A 16383-nucleotide genomic window follows, 5' to 3' on the forward strand; every position below is an offset into this window, starting at 1 on the left:
AGAAAGCTCTTTCACGCAATATTCAGGATGCTTCAATGAGGTCAAAGTAGCTATAGTAGGGATCTCAGAATGTTTTAGCATAAAATGATAAAGGATGATTCCCACCCCCACCCCAACCCCCACCAGAGAATTATGCCTCTCGCGCATCAAAAATTCTACTGCTGCAATAATCACTAGCAACTGTTTCATAAGGAAGGTTTCTTGCAGATTTCAATGCTTAGATATCATGCTATTTAATTCTTAAGGCAATCTTCTAAGGGTGGTAGGTAGGTCAGGGTTTGTTTTTGTTTTCTTCTATTTAAGAAAAAGATGTATATTACCAACTTTCAAAAATTACACAGGTAACACATGCTCCTTTTTTTAAAGTAGGAAAATAGTATTTATAAATAATTTTATAGTTGAAAAACTGATGTTCAGAGAAAATAATGTGCCTAGGGGCACACAATTAGTACCATAGCCTAATTAGGCTATTCATTATTGATTTCCAGTGGCTTCTTGTGAAGCAAGACCTTAATACATTCAGATGACATATTTTTATAGCTACTAAAAATAAATAGAAAGGTCTATAATTCAATTCAAATTCTAAAAGCAAAACTCCATTTATTTCTTGGTAAGATTCTCTCAGATAAAATAATTATTTAAATTGATAAAAATTTAAGTACTCTATAAGTTTTTCCTGTCTAAAAATGAATAAAAAATTTATTATAATGTATGCACTAAGGGGCATCAGCATTTAACCCTATTAAACACCTTAGCTAATGGCATAATTATGGGCTGAAAAGCATTGAAATGCAGTCCCTCCTGAACAAAAGAAGAGATTTTCTTTGTCTTGACTTAGTGATGACCTCTCAATTACTTCTGGGTGAAGAAAAGCTATTGAACACTGATAGGAAAATGCAATATAGGAAGTTCTTAAGCATGGCATTCAAGTAAGAAGTTTGTGCTACGCTTTTACCCCCAAATTCCTCTCCTTAAACCAGTGCTTAGAAAAACTCCCCTTCAGGCCTCTCTTTGAATTTCTAATGTCTCCAATGTTTTGAGAATTGAGAAGAACAAGTATGCAATAATGTTTATCAAACATATAAACAAACACAATTTTAGATGATTGCGAAGAAAAAGACACAAAGGTTGGCTAAAGAAAGCGGTCTTTACATTATAGCCAAAAAGACAAGAATGCTGCCCACTCACCACGTGTGCATATTTAAGAAGACTTGCCAGAGCAGGATGCCTGAGCCTTAGAGTTTTACATGCTCCAGAAAACAGGGGAAATCATCAGGACATAGATGTGCAAAATAAAAACACAATATAAAAACAGGACGGAGGCATCTTCCTAAGTGGAGTTTTAACTCAGCCCTTAAAAATATAATTTATTCTTTTCATGAGAAAAAATTTTTTGCTTTGAAAGCAAAAATCTTGAGAGCCTGCCCATCAAAACATCTCATTCATTAATCCATGTTTACTTAGTTTTATGTGTTGAATAGCCCTTAACATAAACTCAGATGGCAGTTATGGACTTTAGGAATTTCTGTTCTACGTAGACACATTTTTCTTTTTCAGTGCAAATTCTATTTCTAGAGCACCCTGATTAAAGTGAACACAGATTATCATCTTACCATTGTCATCCACCACACGGGTTTGATCTTTACAGCAATCTACTGGCAATCCAATAATTTCAACTTCAACAAAAGGATCGATGATCTACAAAGAGAGTGTATTATAATAACTCATACATTTCTACACATGTGTTAATTAATATGACAATACTGGCCAAAATGTCTACATTTCAGCAGTAACCCATTTTATTAGGTGCTTAACAAGAAAAAGAAAATGTACTAGGTGCAATAGATTCTGCTACATGGGACAGAAATTTAAAAATTGGATTAAATTTTTGTTTGCCAATATCTACTAATGCTATACAAACTTTATCCGATGATCTACAACTTCAGTTCAGGGTATACACCCAACAGATATGTGAGCTTTTGTCTTTGTACAAATGTTCAGAGCAGCTGTATTCATAATAGTCACACTGGAAACAACCTAAATGTCTATTATGAGTGGGATGGCTACATTATGAAATATTCATTTAATGAATACTATACAACAATGAACAAAAACAAATTTCTGCTATATAGACATAATGTTGAGCAAGCCAGACCCAAAAGACTGAATACTGTAAAAGTAAGTTTACAAAAAGTTTGAAAATTACTCTCTTATGATAGGGGCTGGTGTTTGATGAGGGAGCAGTACTGACTAGGAAGGACAGAAGCATTCTGGGGTGCTGTCTTTGAACTGGGTTACATAATCATTAAGAGAGCTTATCCTCATTTGATTTGTGAATTTTAATGTAGTTAAATCAGTGGTGCTATAATATAAATTTTAAAATATTTAAAAAGATTAAAATATAATCAAAAGAAAAAATATGAGTGCTTATCTTCCTCCCACCCCCTCCACATTACTCCTCCTCTAGGGGAAGGCATCCTGCATTGCTGACCATCTGGAGGCTCATTACCTGGTGCAGGTTCCAGATAATGAGCAATGAAGGACTCAAACCTGAAGGGACCCAAGAGAGCAGAGAGAATGATTGAAGTCCAAGAAAATACATTTTTAGGATCTTGGAGAGTAAAGAGAATATAGATTCCTCATCTGTGAGCCGGAGATAACAGTGTCTGCTTCAGCCCACCGTAACCCAGGTGAGACACCAGAAGAATGGAATCAGATAGTGGCAGCAAGACCGGAAAGAGATTTGGGAGGTAGGGCACCTAGCAGATGGTAATTTACTAGATGTGGAAAGAAAAAAAAAAAAGGTGAAAATTAAAGATGACAATTTCTGATTGGAAGCAAGAAAAATTGTCATTTCATTCTCAGAAATATGAATAATATGAGAGGATAATGGAAGCCAGGGTGGGGAGAAAAACCTCTATCTGTATTTTCATTACCCTCTGACTAAAGGACAACATAGTAGTATTAGTACTGCAATTTTGTCTCTGATAGAAATCACAGATGTCCTCAAGTCACGTTTTGGTTGTTGCAGAAATCTTCATGTATCAGCTATACTCATCACAACTTAAAATTCTAATAGTTATTAGACCACCTCTAATCCTGCTATTCATTTACTGCCTTAATGAACACATATATTTGCATATCACAATTTGTTTGTAATATTTTGATAAGTGAATTTTAATATAATTGGTTTCTGTGTAGCCCTATGGTATTTTATGCATTTAAAAACATTATTTTGAGAAGGTCCTCATGGCTCAAAAAGGTCATAATATCCTGATAAAGAACCTTATAAGCCAAGATAAGGAGGTTGGGTTTTGTTTTAATTACAAAGAAAGACAGTCCCTATACATTTAAAAGTTTACACTAACTCCACAAACTACGTATTAATTACAAAGGTAAAGAGATACCTATTTAATGAAGACAAAGAGCTTAAGGTAATACTAAACTGCAGAGCTGCATGGTTTCCCATAACATTCACGGTCCAGAAATGACAGTTTAACAGGTAGGAGTGGCAAAGAGCCCAAAGTGATGGGCCACTCCTGAGAGGAAGGGCATGAACATAGGAGGGCTGACAGGTCAGGAGAAAACTGTGGCCAAGAAGGTCAAGACCAGGTGTCATGGGAACAATGGAATAAGAGCTCTGGGAAGACAGGATGCTATGGTCATAGAGGAGACATTTTAAAATCATGCCACAGAGGTGTAGCAAGTAATGACAAGGTTCAGCATGTGGCCAGGAGCAGGTATCTGATGTGTAGCAGAGATGAGGGGATGAGGAATGTGGATGGAAAATTAAGACATACTCTTATGTAATGTTTCTATTGATAAAAAAGTTGTTCTTTGTACCCGAATGTTAGCATTGCCCATGTCAGTCTTGAAAAATGAATTGAATCATATGAACTCATGCCTCCAAGGACTGTGTGTGCTCTGCCCAAAAGAGCTGGTTAATATCTGGTGAGCTGAGATCAGTGGCTCATTTATAAACACACACACACACACACATACACACACACACACACACCTGACATTTTGGATGAAGTGTGAACCCAATAAGATAGTCACAAAATTAACCACTGGGTCACACATGGCTTACCTCTCCTCGGTCTCCAAACATGGAGTCTGGAGGTTTGGGAAGTTGTTGTCCACTGATCACTTTCAGGATGAGCTGCTTTTTCGGGTTGGCAGGAAGTGGATCACCAGAGAAAGGGTTGAAAGTACCTAAGCCAAGTAAGCAGATGTTAAAATATAACGTTAGTAGCATGGAAACACAAACACATACACACACAGCTAAAGCTTGTAGAAAAAAGAAATGACAAATGCTGAGTTATTAGAGTGCGTCTTAGAGCCAAGAAACTATCAGGTAACTCTCAGTGTGGCCTTTGCGTGAAGGCAATAGCAGCTGGCATTTCCATAGCTGTGGCTTTTGGTAGAATCCATGCTCCCATTCAAAGAAATGGGCCAATTTAAAGCAAGTGTCTGTGATGCAATTATCAACCATGGCACGGGGGCAGGAGTAGCATTTTACTCCAATGCCAATAGTATAGGGGAGGGGAGCAGTTACGTCAGATTTAAATAATTTCCTAACCTAAACTATCTCAGCTATAGGGTAAATATAACAAACAGAAAGACTTTCTGAAATTAAGTAAATAGCAGAGGGAAAAAAACATACAAAGTACAGAATCCTGAAGATACACCTGTCAACACATTTAACCTGAATTGTTAAAAATCCAATTTGGAGAATTTTAATAAACAGAACCAAAAAAACATGTTTTTTCCCCCATCTACAATGACATTATCTTTATTTCTTGTTAGCACTGTCTTGTATTAGAAATCCAATTTGGAGAATTTTAATAAGCAGAACCAAAAAAACACGTTCTTTTTTTTAAATCTAACACTACATTATCTTTCCTCTTTTGTTAGCACTGTTTTATAATTGGAACATACTGACTAAAGAGCTTGATAAGCCTAGCAGGTGTGGCTCAGTGGTTGAGCATTGATCTATAAAGCAGGAGGTCACGGTTCGATTCCTGGTCAGGGCACATGCCCGGGTTGTGGGCTTGATCCCCATTGTGGGGCATGTAGGAGGCAGCCAATCAATGATTCTTTCTCATCATTGATGTTTCTCTCTCACTCTCTCTCCGTCCCTTTCCTTTCCTCTCTGAAATCAGTAAAAATATATTTTAAAAAATAAAGGGCTTGATAAAATTGTTTCAGGTGGTATTTTAATTTTGCCACTAGATTTCCAACTCATACACCCTAAGAAAGCTTCTGAGATGGCTCAAACCTTAGTAATGGTAGAAAGTCCAATTTAGAAGTAATGCCCAATGAATGTCATGCTGGGCACTAGATTTCAGATGGCAATCCATTGCTACCTCTGCCCTTCTTCACATGCAAAACCGCAGGAGGGTACATTCTACACATCATAGGGTGACAATAGTTTTAATTTACACTCCAACCTGAACCTACCTCTTTTTTGAAATCATGTTGCTAAACACTGGGGCATCACACTTTCCACAGGGCTCCTTCAATAGAGGCCACCTGCCTTCAGATACATGACTCGGAAATTAACACATACCTTTGCACATTTGCTGGGGTTTGAGGACATAGCCACAGTTTCCATTTGTCTTGAATTTGGCTCGGTTTAACTGCATGATTCGCCCTTCAGACTGGTAGTTCAGTGCCACTGTGCAAGTTCAAAGTGAGAGAATTAGGCAAAATGTCAGCATAGACTCAAGACAGGCAGAGGACCACGCCTTCCCGAGGGGTACACACCTAGCTGGCAGCCTGCGTTCCAGTAGGGCAGTGGGTTGAAGTTACTGGAGTCAATGCGGTAGGCAGAGGGGTAAATCCTTGTGAGTTGCTTTTGGTTATAAATCATAAACTGCTCTGATTTCTGCTGAACCACCTGGTGTGCTCTTGTTTCACTGAATGATAACACATTTCCTGTGGTTCCTGGCAATTTTTAATAAAGAAAAAAGAAAAGTGAGAACTACAGCAAAACAAGCAAGCAAACCGGCAGTCGGACATCCCCCTCGCAATCTGGGACTACTGGCTCCTAACCAATCACCTGCATGCCTACCTGATTGCCCCTAACCCCCTGCCTGCCTACCTGATCGCCCCTAACTGCCTCTGCCTGCCTGTCTGGTAGCCCCTAACTGCCCTCCCCTGCCGACCTGATCTTGCCCCTAACTGCTCTCCCCTGCCAGCCTAATCTCTCCTAACTGCCTCTACCTGCCTGATTGCCCCTAACTGCCCTCCCCTGCCGGCCTGATCTTGCCCCCAACTGCCCTCTCTGCCTCGGCCCCCACCACCATGTCTATGTCCAGAAGGAAGTTGGATATCCAGAAGATGGCCAGTCAACCTGGTCTAATTAGCATATTACCCTTCTATTAGTATAGATTATATAGGATAGGATTGTGGGAAACTGTTTATTGCCTTCACTATCTGATAAACATAGACAGAGAACCCCCCGAAGGCTGGGTGCCTTTGAAGCCCTAGCAAAGGTTGGAGCTAGGCGCCACCTCTGTTTGTCCAGACAGTGGTAGCTGAAACTACTCCCCCATTTATTATTATGTAAATCCTTGCTGATGGCCTAGTCTGCTTGTTGCCAGGGGTCACCTGCCTAAGGGCTATGCTATGGGTGCATCCCAGATCAATAAAAGCTTGGTGAGGCCTGAGCACGGAGGAAGTCCTTCGGGACTTGGCCGCCTGGTCCCCCAATATTTCTAAATTATCTCGTGTCTTTTTCTCTCATTTGTTGTGCGGCTCCTCTTTCAGATACCGAACCCTACTCCACGCAGAACGTGGAGGGAGTCTTACACAACATAGGATTGCTTAAATGGGGCGGGGCGGGGGCGTTTTTCAGCAGGAAGAGGTGCTCTTGGCAGACAAAAATACATAATCCCTATATCTGGACTGATAGCCAACCATATGCACTATACTGCCAAACCGGTCATTAAAAAATTGAACCACTCTCTTACACCACACACCAAACAGCTGTTTCCCTTAAAACCCCTCCTTAGCCCCCAACTTAGGTTCTGCCTTCACAGTTCACCCAGGTTAGGTTCTGATTGGTCAGTTTCTATGCCAGTGTCAAAAGCTCCACCTCCTAGGCAGCCATTGGCTCCTCGCACTTCACCTAGATCTGGTTCTGATTGGTCGGTTTCTATGCCAGTCAGCATCTCCGGGTCTATCTCTGGGCCTGATCAGAGAGGTGAGATTGATCAGCAGCCCCCATGGAGGCCCGGAGAGAAACAGAGGTGCAGCTGCTGGTGAAGCCCGAAGAGAAAGAGAGAGGCAACGGCTTATCAACAGCTGCCACGGAGGCTGTGGATCAGACCCTGCCTCTCTCTTTGGGACTCTCTCTGGGCCTGATCCATAGCCCCTTTGGCAGTCAGTGCTGGGTTGCCAGCACTGACTGCAGGACTGACTTCCAGTCGGTTGAGCCTTTGGTCATTACGGACCCTGGGTTTTTATATATTAAGATGCCTGTTTGGACATCAGGTTGGATCAATCCAGGGCCAAGGACACTGCAGATTTGGGGTCATGATGGAGTAAACCTCCAAACATTTAATATCCTACCCTTCCCCTAATCATATCTTTTGCACCTTGTCTACAGTATTCCCACTACTATCACCCCTTCCCCAAACATCCATACCTCACCCCCAAAATGACTACCATGTCTCCTGGGCCTGCTGGAAAAGGTCAGTCTAGATAAAGAGCCCAACTTGCCCAGAGCCTCATTTTCATTCCAATGTGTTCTGTGACAGCTGAGTGTGTCTAAACCCAGGCTGAGTGACATGGCCCATGAAACCAAGGAGTAGAGTTATAGTCCAGCTGGTCCACTGACCTGAATTATGTCCTTATTGTGCATGTTTATTAGAGCACAGTCTCCCAGGGCCCTGTTGTCCTTGGGGGTTGTACACCCTTAGATAGAAAATGCTGGCCAAGTGACTAACAACTACATTCCAGAGCTGGAGCTTGGAATAGTCATAAATACAGGTGGGAGGCAAAGCAATTAGAGAATTCATTTTTAATCTGATGATGTGCTTCAAATTAACTCTTTCCTTATCATGTATAGTTTATTGACATTAATTTATTAACTTATTCACAGCACAAGTATTCTAAAAATGATGTTATTTGAGGATTTTGATGAATACTTTGAACATGATAGGAGAAAATACAGTCTTTTTGACAAGTTAGTGCAGATAATATAGTACTGTAATCAGTGTCACTGTTTGCTGTCTTTCCACATAAATATGCATACCACATCATCATCAAGATGACCCTGATAGGCATATGTCAATTAATATATTAATGCAGTTGAGTTGCTTTGCATTAGAATAAGCCATTCACTCATTGTCTATTGTTCATTTTAAGGCTGAAAAGAAAACCCACAAAAGACAAAAACAGCTGAAGTTCAAAAGCTAAACAGTACTCAATACTATTTTTCTCTTAAGCTAATAGAATTATGATTTCCTAAGGCATTTGTTAGAAATTATATTCCTCTAAACCAAAACACCTTCAACTCCATTGAACCACTCTAGGTTTATTTTCTAGCTGTGGGCAGTTATTACAAGAATGTGTCTATTGTTCACATGCTGAGAATCCTACCGTTTATCATGCTTTCACATGAAATTAATTTAAAATGTTTATGTCACTATTTGAAGAAGAAATCAATATAAAAGGAAAGAAAATCTACAGATAGGAAAAGATACACTTGTGAGTTAGAGGAAGGAAAAGAGATCTAAGGAAAAATCCTGGAGGTTTGTGAGGATATAAGTCACCACAATGTCATTTCCCTTCACTAAGACTTACTGAGAAAATGGGAGATTCTGATTTACATTTAACTTCCACTCAAATTGAAAGTAGATTGAAAAGCCACATGACCATAGTTTATGTCTAGAAACATTCATTAACTGGACAAAATAGAAATGAGAAGGACTGAGAATAAAGGGGAATCGAGCAACTAGCAGGAAAGCCCAGGATAAGAACATTTGTGACTAGAATTTCTCAACCCAATTTGTGGCAATTAATAAGTGAAAATCAGTGAAGAGTCAGCACTTCTGAAATTTTTCCTTCTTTCTTTCTTTTGTTTTTTGTTTTTGTTTTGTTGTTGAAACCTCAATCTTGGGGTTAAATTGTTTTCATCAAAGTCAAATTTTCCAATGAGAAAATAGGAGGTTTTTCAAGGTGTTCTTTAGGCCAATTAATTTCTTCTTTTTTCTGGTCATTCACATTGGGAATGGCCATCAAATCGGGGCAGGTCTCTATAGTTCAAGTGTGGGGGAAGCCCTACTCTGACACATTTGTCTTTTTTATAATAAAGTCTTCCTCTGCCCTGTAGGAAGTTTCTCTGGCCTCTAGACAATCAGGCAACCCCAGTAATCAACAGAGGCATCCCTGTGAGCTAAAAGCTTGGTCCTAATAGTCAGTTTCCTGACAACTCAAGTGGGATTGTACCCAGTTCCAGAAATGTGTGCTGATGATCTGATTAACAAAAATTAATTAACTGTTGACAAAGAAAGGTCAAGGATATTTATCCAGAAGAAAAAAAAATCCTTACCATCGTCCACGATGTCTTGGGCTGCCACAGAGTTTGTGTACACCACCAAATCAGACAGCTCTCGGCAGAGCTTCATGGTTTTCCTCCGGCGACCCAACCTGTGAAATGCACAAGGGACTCATGATACTTTAGACCTGGAAGAAATGAGGGCCTTTGTCTACTCTACCTTTCTTACCTGCTCCTCATGGAGCCAGGATTAGAACCCAGTGTGTTTCCTAGTTCAACACTCTTTCCACTAAAAACCCTACTTATGTGGTGAATTCACAGCTCATTCAGAATCAATCTCATATCCAGTTATCTTTACGGGCCCCACTGCACTGAGCACTTTATCTTGTGATCCAATTCTCTAGACACATACAACTAAAACAGCCAAGGTGACGGGGATGGAGAGGCCCAGAGAGTCTAAGCAAGAAACATGGAGACACCTTCTGACCTGTACAGCTGGCCTATCTCCTTGCCAGGATTCTGCTGTGCATCCTCCTCATCATCAGTATTGTAAGATTTAGACTGTGATTTTGTGGTTTTCTGCTGGAAAAAAAAATCACAGTAAACTTAACAACAAACTGCAGCAGGTACATCTACAACATCCAGAGAATGGACTGGGCTTTAACACATACATACACACACACACACACACACACACACACACACACACACACGGACAATAACTTGGAGGGAGAATAAATGCCCAGATATTGCACCTTGCCTGACCATTAATAACAAGCATGGCCATGTCCATAATTATAATACTAAGGCAAAACTGAGGATTTCATGCTCTAAAATTGACTTCCAAGCCACATAAAATGTAGGTCTTAGAAAGACCTTATTCGTCATGCATTGACGGTCTCTATAAGGAATGACGGTCAAAGAAGTAACATCTATTTAAATACTATTAAGGAATAACATATCATCTTTATAGGAAGCTCGCTATTCATGTTGACTTATAAAAGGCAGATTTGATCTTTTTGAAAGCTAGCAGCATTATTTTTAATGATTAACCACCATGCCTGCTTTTGATCAGTATGCACTCAAATAACCATCTATATCAAACTGCTCTGTTGAGGTTTTGACCCCTTTTAATTTCTAGCAGCAGAATGAAATTGTTACCCACAGGATTCAGGCTGAAAGGCTTCAGGACTAATCTGGTGTTGTCTGGACACATTCGCTGTTAGACATACAACCTTTTTGAAATGATGAGGTTTCGCTCCCATCACATTGGAGAGAACCCCATTATTTGGCAACACATACCTTCACAATACAAATGATGGGGAGGAAATTGCAGAAAACCTTGCCATCAAAACAGTTTCCACAAACCAACAAAGGTGAGACCTTCACACAGAGTAGCCTGGACATCTGGGGAATGTAGCTTTAAAAAAGTAAAGGGACTCCATACTCATATTGCCATGAGACCATGTCACCTTTCCGATCGTCTCACAATCAACAAATACAAAACCAGCTACCCTGTTGGCGTACACACACTCGACTCCGTTGCACTCACAGCGAGCCACCAATTTGGTCTGGAACCTTCTCAGGTGTTGTTTGTGACTCACAAACCTCGGTGCGCATGGTGTGGGAGTCCTAGCCTCTGAGGATCTCCTGTGCAAGCTGGCCAACCTCTCTAGCTTCCTATTGTGTTTCTTAAAAGGGCAGGACAATAACATCTTTTTTAAAGAATTATTATTGTGGTGTTGATTAAATAAGATGGCATGGGAAGTCATCCTCTAAGCTACAGAATATTAACTTTCAATTTTAAGTACTCTTAATACTTATTAAAATAATCTGTAAATAGTCTTGTAGTCATTCATTTTTATGGCTTGAGACATAACAAATTCTATTTCTATGGTAGCACAAGTACAGCCTAAAACGTTTACTTTGGAAAAGAAGTTTAATTTAAATCAGTAGCTGTAATCAAGAAATGAAATATTCTCTAATGCTACATATAATTAGTACCTTGAGGTGTTAAAATAAGTGTCTTTTTGAAGTTCCTTTTTAACATAAAAGGCAAAAAGAATTAAGAAATGAATCACCAATGGCAGATAATATTTGGAAAAATGATGATATATTTTCTTTACGTACAGTTCGAGCACTTTTTATCATGCTTAATGTACCATGTAATCAATTTTTCATTTTACTTTTTTACTTAATGTTTTGCGTGATGAGCTCTTTAGAGTGATCATCTTTTAGTGGCTGCATAATTGTCCATTGTGTGAATGAATCATGATTCACTTAAGAAGTCCTTATGGGTGAACATTTTGGTTATTTTCAGTTTTTTGTTATAATAACTATTTTGGGGACCTTTTAAGAAATTATCCTACTGATGGGGCAGGAAATTCCAGATACAATATTCCTTAAAATACAAGAAATGTCCTTACAGAAACCTCACACACAAAGTTCATCATCCAATAATTGATTACTTATATAACCTTTTCACTGAGGAAAGTACAAGAATTATAAGCACCCAGCATGATGACATGCACAAAATGAAACCACCAAATGAGGAAATGGAATATTATCTACCCTCCAAAGCCTTTTGATTCTTCCACTCAGCATTGCCTTCTCCCCATAGGTAACTACTAATCTGACTTTTACCCTATTGATTTGGTTTTGCCTGTGTTTAAACTTCATATAAATTGAATCAAATTGCATGTACTCTCTTGGGTCTGGCTTTTTTTGCTCAGTGTCATATTGATAAAGATCATGTTATTGTTTATAGTTGCAATTTTGTCATTTTTTGCTGATAAATATTACCTTATGTGAAGATACCATAACTTTTATTCATTCTATTATTGATGGACACTTAAACTATTTCCTATTTGTACTATTACAAATGCATATTCTCATTAGCATTGCATGAGAGTTTAACTTCCTCACCATCACTGGGTGTTGTCAGTCTTTTTATGTTTGCTATTGTGGTGGGTGTGTATGGAATCTCAATGGCATTTTAATTTGCATTTCCCAGGTAAGGGTGAGCACCTTTTCCAGATTCGCCATTCCAAGTCTTTTGTGAAGTGTCATATAATAAACCTTTTGCCCAGTTTTTTTTATTATTATTATTTAGGGTACCTGTCTTTTTTATTGATTTGTAGAAATTCTTTTTTTTTAAATATATTGATTTTTTACAGAGAGGAAGGGAGAGAGATAGAGAATTAGAAACATCGATGAGAGAGAAACATCGATCAGCTGCCTCCTGCACATCTCCTACTGGGGATGTGCCCACAACCAAGGTACATGCCCTTGACCGGAATCGAACCTAGGACCTTTCAGTCTGCAGGCCAACGCTCTATCCACTGAGCCAAACCGGTTTCGGCAAGGAATTCTTTATATTGTCAAGATACAAGACCTCTATTGCATGTATGTATTGACAATATTCTTTGCCAGTATTACTTGCTTTTTGATACTTTTGATGAACAGCAATTCCTAAATTTCCAAGTCATTTAATTATCAATATTTTCCTTTTCTGGAGGCCTATTTAAGCAACCTTCAGTTATTCCAAGGCCATGATGGTATTCTCCAGTTACCTTCTAGATTTAATTTAAGTGAACTTCACTCGTTTTTCAATCTCATTTAGTACCTTATGTTTTCCAAAGTTGGTCATGAGGGATCGTCCCTGTGATTTCTTTCCACTCTCCTTCACATCTGGATGCTGAGAAAATAAAGCACAATATAACTGTTTTTCTTCTTTATTTTTTCCTTCATTCTGATGAAATGGCAGGCAAACTTCTCTGTCTGCCTCTAAGTGGGAAGCATGAGGTCACTTCCTCCTGCTAAGCACCCTCCAGTACAAGGTGGCAGAGTCTGCCAGGGGGACACTGACACGGAGAGGCCCAGGTACCATCCAGGAGACAGGAACAGCCAGCAGCTGCCCAAAGCTGGGGTCAAAGGCCTCTCAGTGGCCCATCCAGTACCTGATCACAAGGCTCTCCACAGCATAGGATGTAGTCTTTTGAATGCCATGAGTGGGGATAAAATCACCTTCAGTTAAAATAGATTTAATTTTGAAAAATGGCCAAAAATCATTAAGAGCCAATTCTACAAAAAAAAAAAAAAAAAAAATCACATTGATCAAACACTTATTTGGAATTTTAAAAACATGAAATATAAATAAAATCCAAGCATATGCATGAGGTAATAAGATTATTTTTATTTAAGTAAACCAGAGCAACGCTTAACTATTCATTGAAATAATTCCCTCTGTGGTGAGCACTGGAAAAATGTATGAACTTTCCTCATGTGGGTTAATTTTCTAGTCTAGAGATCTCCTTGCTCAAGCTTATCTCTCGTTAGGATGCAGGAAGGCCACTCTGCTAAAAGGGTTTAGATTTTTATTAATTTATCAACCCTAAAAAGAGTTCACTACTAATGACATGGTTTAAGGAGAGACCAGCACAACAGGCCATGCCCTCCCAGAACTTCCTGCTAAACCAAGAAGAAACAGAGATAACCTCATTCGTGGAATGCATGTGGGTAAGTAAAACTATTTAAAATCAAACGGCCAGGGAGGGCATCCATATAGACTAATCAGAGATGCCATTTGGAGTGGGGAGTGGAGAAGACTATTAGTTGGAGAAAGAGGCAGTTCAGAAAATACTAGCGGGGTAGGGGGCTATAGGGTAATTTTAGTTGACCATTTATATATATGGACTGCCTTTGAAGATCTATTAAAGCTGACCACTATCTGTTCAAAAATCCTGAAATTAAGAAGGTAGCCAGATGCGGTCATAGAAGCAACACTGCTCTCTAAGTTAGGAGACCCAGTCCTGCCACCAAGTGGCTACATGTCCTTTGGCAAGCCTCTTCTCCTGACTTGTTTTCTTATCTATGAAATGGAGGAGGAATGACCCAATTAACTTCTGAGTTCCTTTCTACTTCTAATAGCCCATCTATAGGGAGATCATGTCACTTATTGTCCCAAACAGGACCCATTTAAGAGTGAAATGGGGTATTTTTAATAATTACACTAGGACAATAGATATAAAACAGGGTTGTCCCAGGCAAGTTAAGGTAAATGGGCATTCTATTTAGTAGGCACCTACTATGCCCCAAGGATTATGCTAAGTGCATATATATATTCTCATTTAATATATACAACCATTTTTTGAGATAAGTATGATTAAAATCTCAATTTTACAGATTAAAAAAATCTGAAATATAGTGAAGTTAAAGAATATATCCAAAGTTACAAAGCTACCGCTAGTGATCAAATAGGGATTCTTCTTGCCTGGCTCACCCCCCTCCCACACCCTCTTTATATAGAAGTGTAATATAAAATATATGTCTCCCAAACCATCCATTCAACAACTATTTATGAAGGTCTTGCTAAGTCCCAAGCACTAGAGAAGCCAGCATAATAATGGTTATCAAGAATGACATGGTTCTGGTCTTCATGGAATCTATAGTCTAGTTAGGTAGACAGACATGAGCAAGTAGTTGCAACTGTGGTTTTAAAACTTCAGAAAAGAGAAGATAAAATAGGCTACTATGGGCAATATAAAGGGGATAGCTAACCCAACTCAGCACTCAAGTCAGGACTCATTTAAGACATCACATTAAAGCTGGAATTTAAAAGACTAAGCAGGACTTAGAGCAAATGTGAGAATGGAGTGTTCCAGGCAGAGGAAACGTAATGTGGGGAAGACAATGGAATAAACAGTTATGGCTGGTATGACAATTGTGAGAGGTGGTATGACAAGGAAAATGAGGAGATCTGAGACTGGAAAGGTAGGCAAGGATGCAATGATGCAGGTCCTTGGAAAGCCTATTCATAGAATTTGTTAGTTATCCCCAGCATAATGGGAAGCCTCCAAAGAATTTTGAACAGTAGAGTAACATGATCAGATTTGCATTTTTAAAGAACCATGCTGATTTCAGAGTGGAGATTCTATTGAAGATGGGCAAGAGAAGTCTAGGTGAGAGTTGACAATGGCTAAGATTGGGACCAAGCCACGAAGAAGAAGGGAAGTGGACAGATGGAAGACACGTCCAGGAAGTGCAATCAACAGGGTATGGAGGCTGCCCAAACCCAGACAGGTGGGAGGCTGCAGTATGTGGTGGGCTAAAGCTTCTCTGCTCACCTGCACAAGCATGAGGAAGGTGAGTCCAGGAGTACTGGGCTTTCTCCTGTCATTTTCAGCCCCACCCATCCAACTATTAACTATTTCTCATATTATTTTGCAACAGGAGATTTTTATTTCTCAAGCAACAGGAAGATAGAAATGGATGAAACTGGAGGAGCATTTCCCAAATAACAAATGTTCAGAAACATCACATATGATATGCTTTCTTTTTCCTGTCAAAGGACAAGTACCGGAGGGCAGCTTATACCTGCTTCAGGTGTGCATGTAAGCCTTCATGCGTGGCCTTCAGTAGAGCCCTCACTGTGAAACTATCAGGATCTTCTTTGTCTCGAATCTGAGATTCTTTTAACAGTGACTCCAGTTTTTTCCTTATGAAAGACTCCACCTGGTGCTCAGTGGTCCCGTTATTCTGCAAAGAATTAAGCGATGGAAATGATTGTCCTTAAGAAACATAGAATCCATTAGAATACACCCTTCATTCAAGCCAATATTGCTTTTATAATTTGATTCTCTCTCAATTAACTGTAATAAGTTAACCTCATTGTACCATTTTGGTCCTCCCTCTCCCCCGACCAATCCCATTAAAAAATGATCATCATGATTGCATTCAACCCTCAAGAACCTTATAAAGTCTTATTGTCATTTCTATTTCAGAGATGCAAAATCTGATGCTCTGAGAAATTAAATAAGCTGCTCAAGGTTCCAGAGCTGGCAAGCAATTGCCATAGAATTCAAACTCAGGTCTCT

The 16383-nt window shown here is 39.3% G+C and overlaps 1 protein-coding gene across 1 annotated transcript in view; it reads right to left on the reverse strand.

Moving 5' to 3' along the window:
- Nucleotides 1–16383, reverse strand: part of PLCH1 (phospholipase C eta 1) — a 64819-nt gene that overhangs the window by 8864 nt on the left and 39572 nt on the right. The window contains exons 10-17 of the mRNA XM_081088192.1: nucleotides 15884–16045; nucleotides 13134–13205; nucleotides 9996–10090; nucleotides 9563–9660; nucleotides 5770–5949; nucleotides 5573–5680; nucleotides 4091–4215; nucleotides 1614–1698 (exon numbers count right to left, since the gene is read on the reverse strand). Of these exons, the coding sequence (XP_080944318.1) occupies nucleotides 1614–1698; nucleotides 4091–4215; nucleotides 5573–5680; nucleotides 5770–5949; nucleotides 9563–9660; nucleotides 9996–10090; nucleotides 13134–13205; nucleotides 15884–16045 (925 nt within the window). The remainder of the gene's footprint in view (nucleotides 1–1613; nucleotides 1699–4090; nucleotides 4216–5572; nucleotides 5681–5769; nucleotides 5950–9562; nucleotides 9661–9995; nucleotides 10091–13133; nucleotides 13206–15883; nucleotides 16046–16383) is intronic.

Source organism: Myotis nattereri (assembly GCF_964212035.1).
Source record: "Myotis nattereri genome assembly, chromosome: 3".
Lineage (NCBI taxonomy): Eukaryota > Metazoa > Chordata > Mammalia > Chiroptera > Vespertilionidae > Myotis > Myotis nattereri.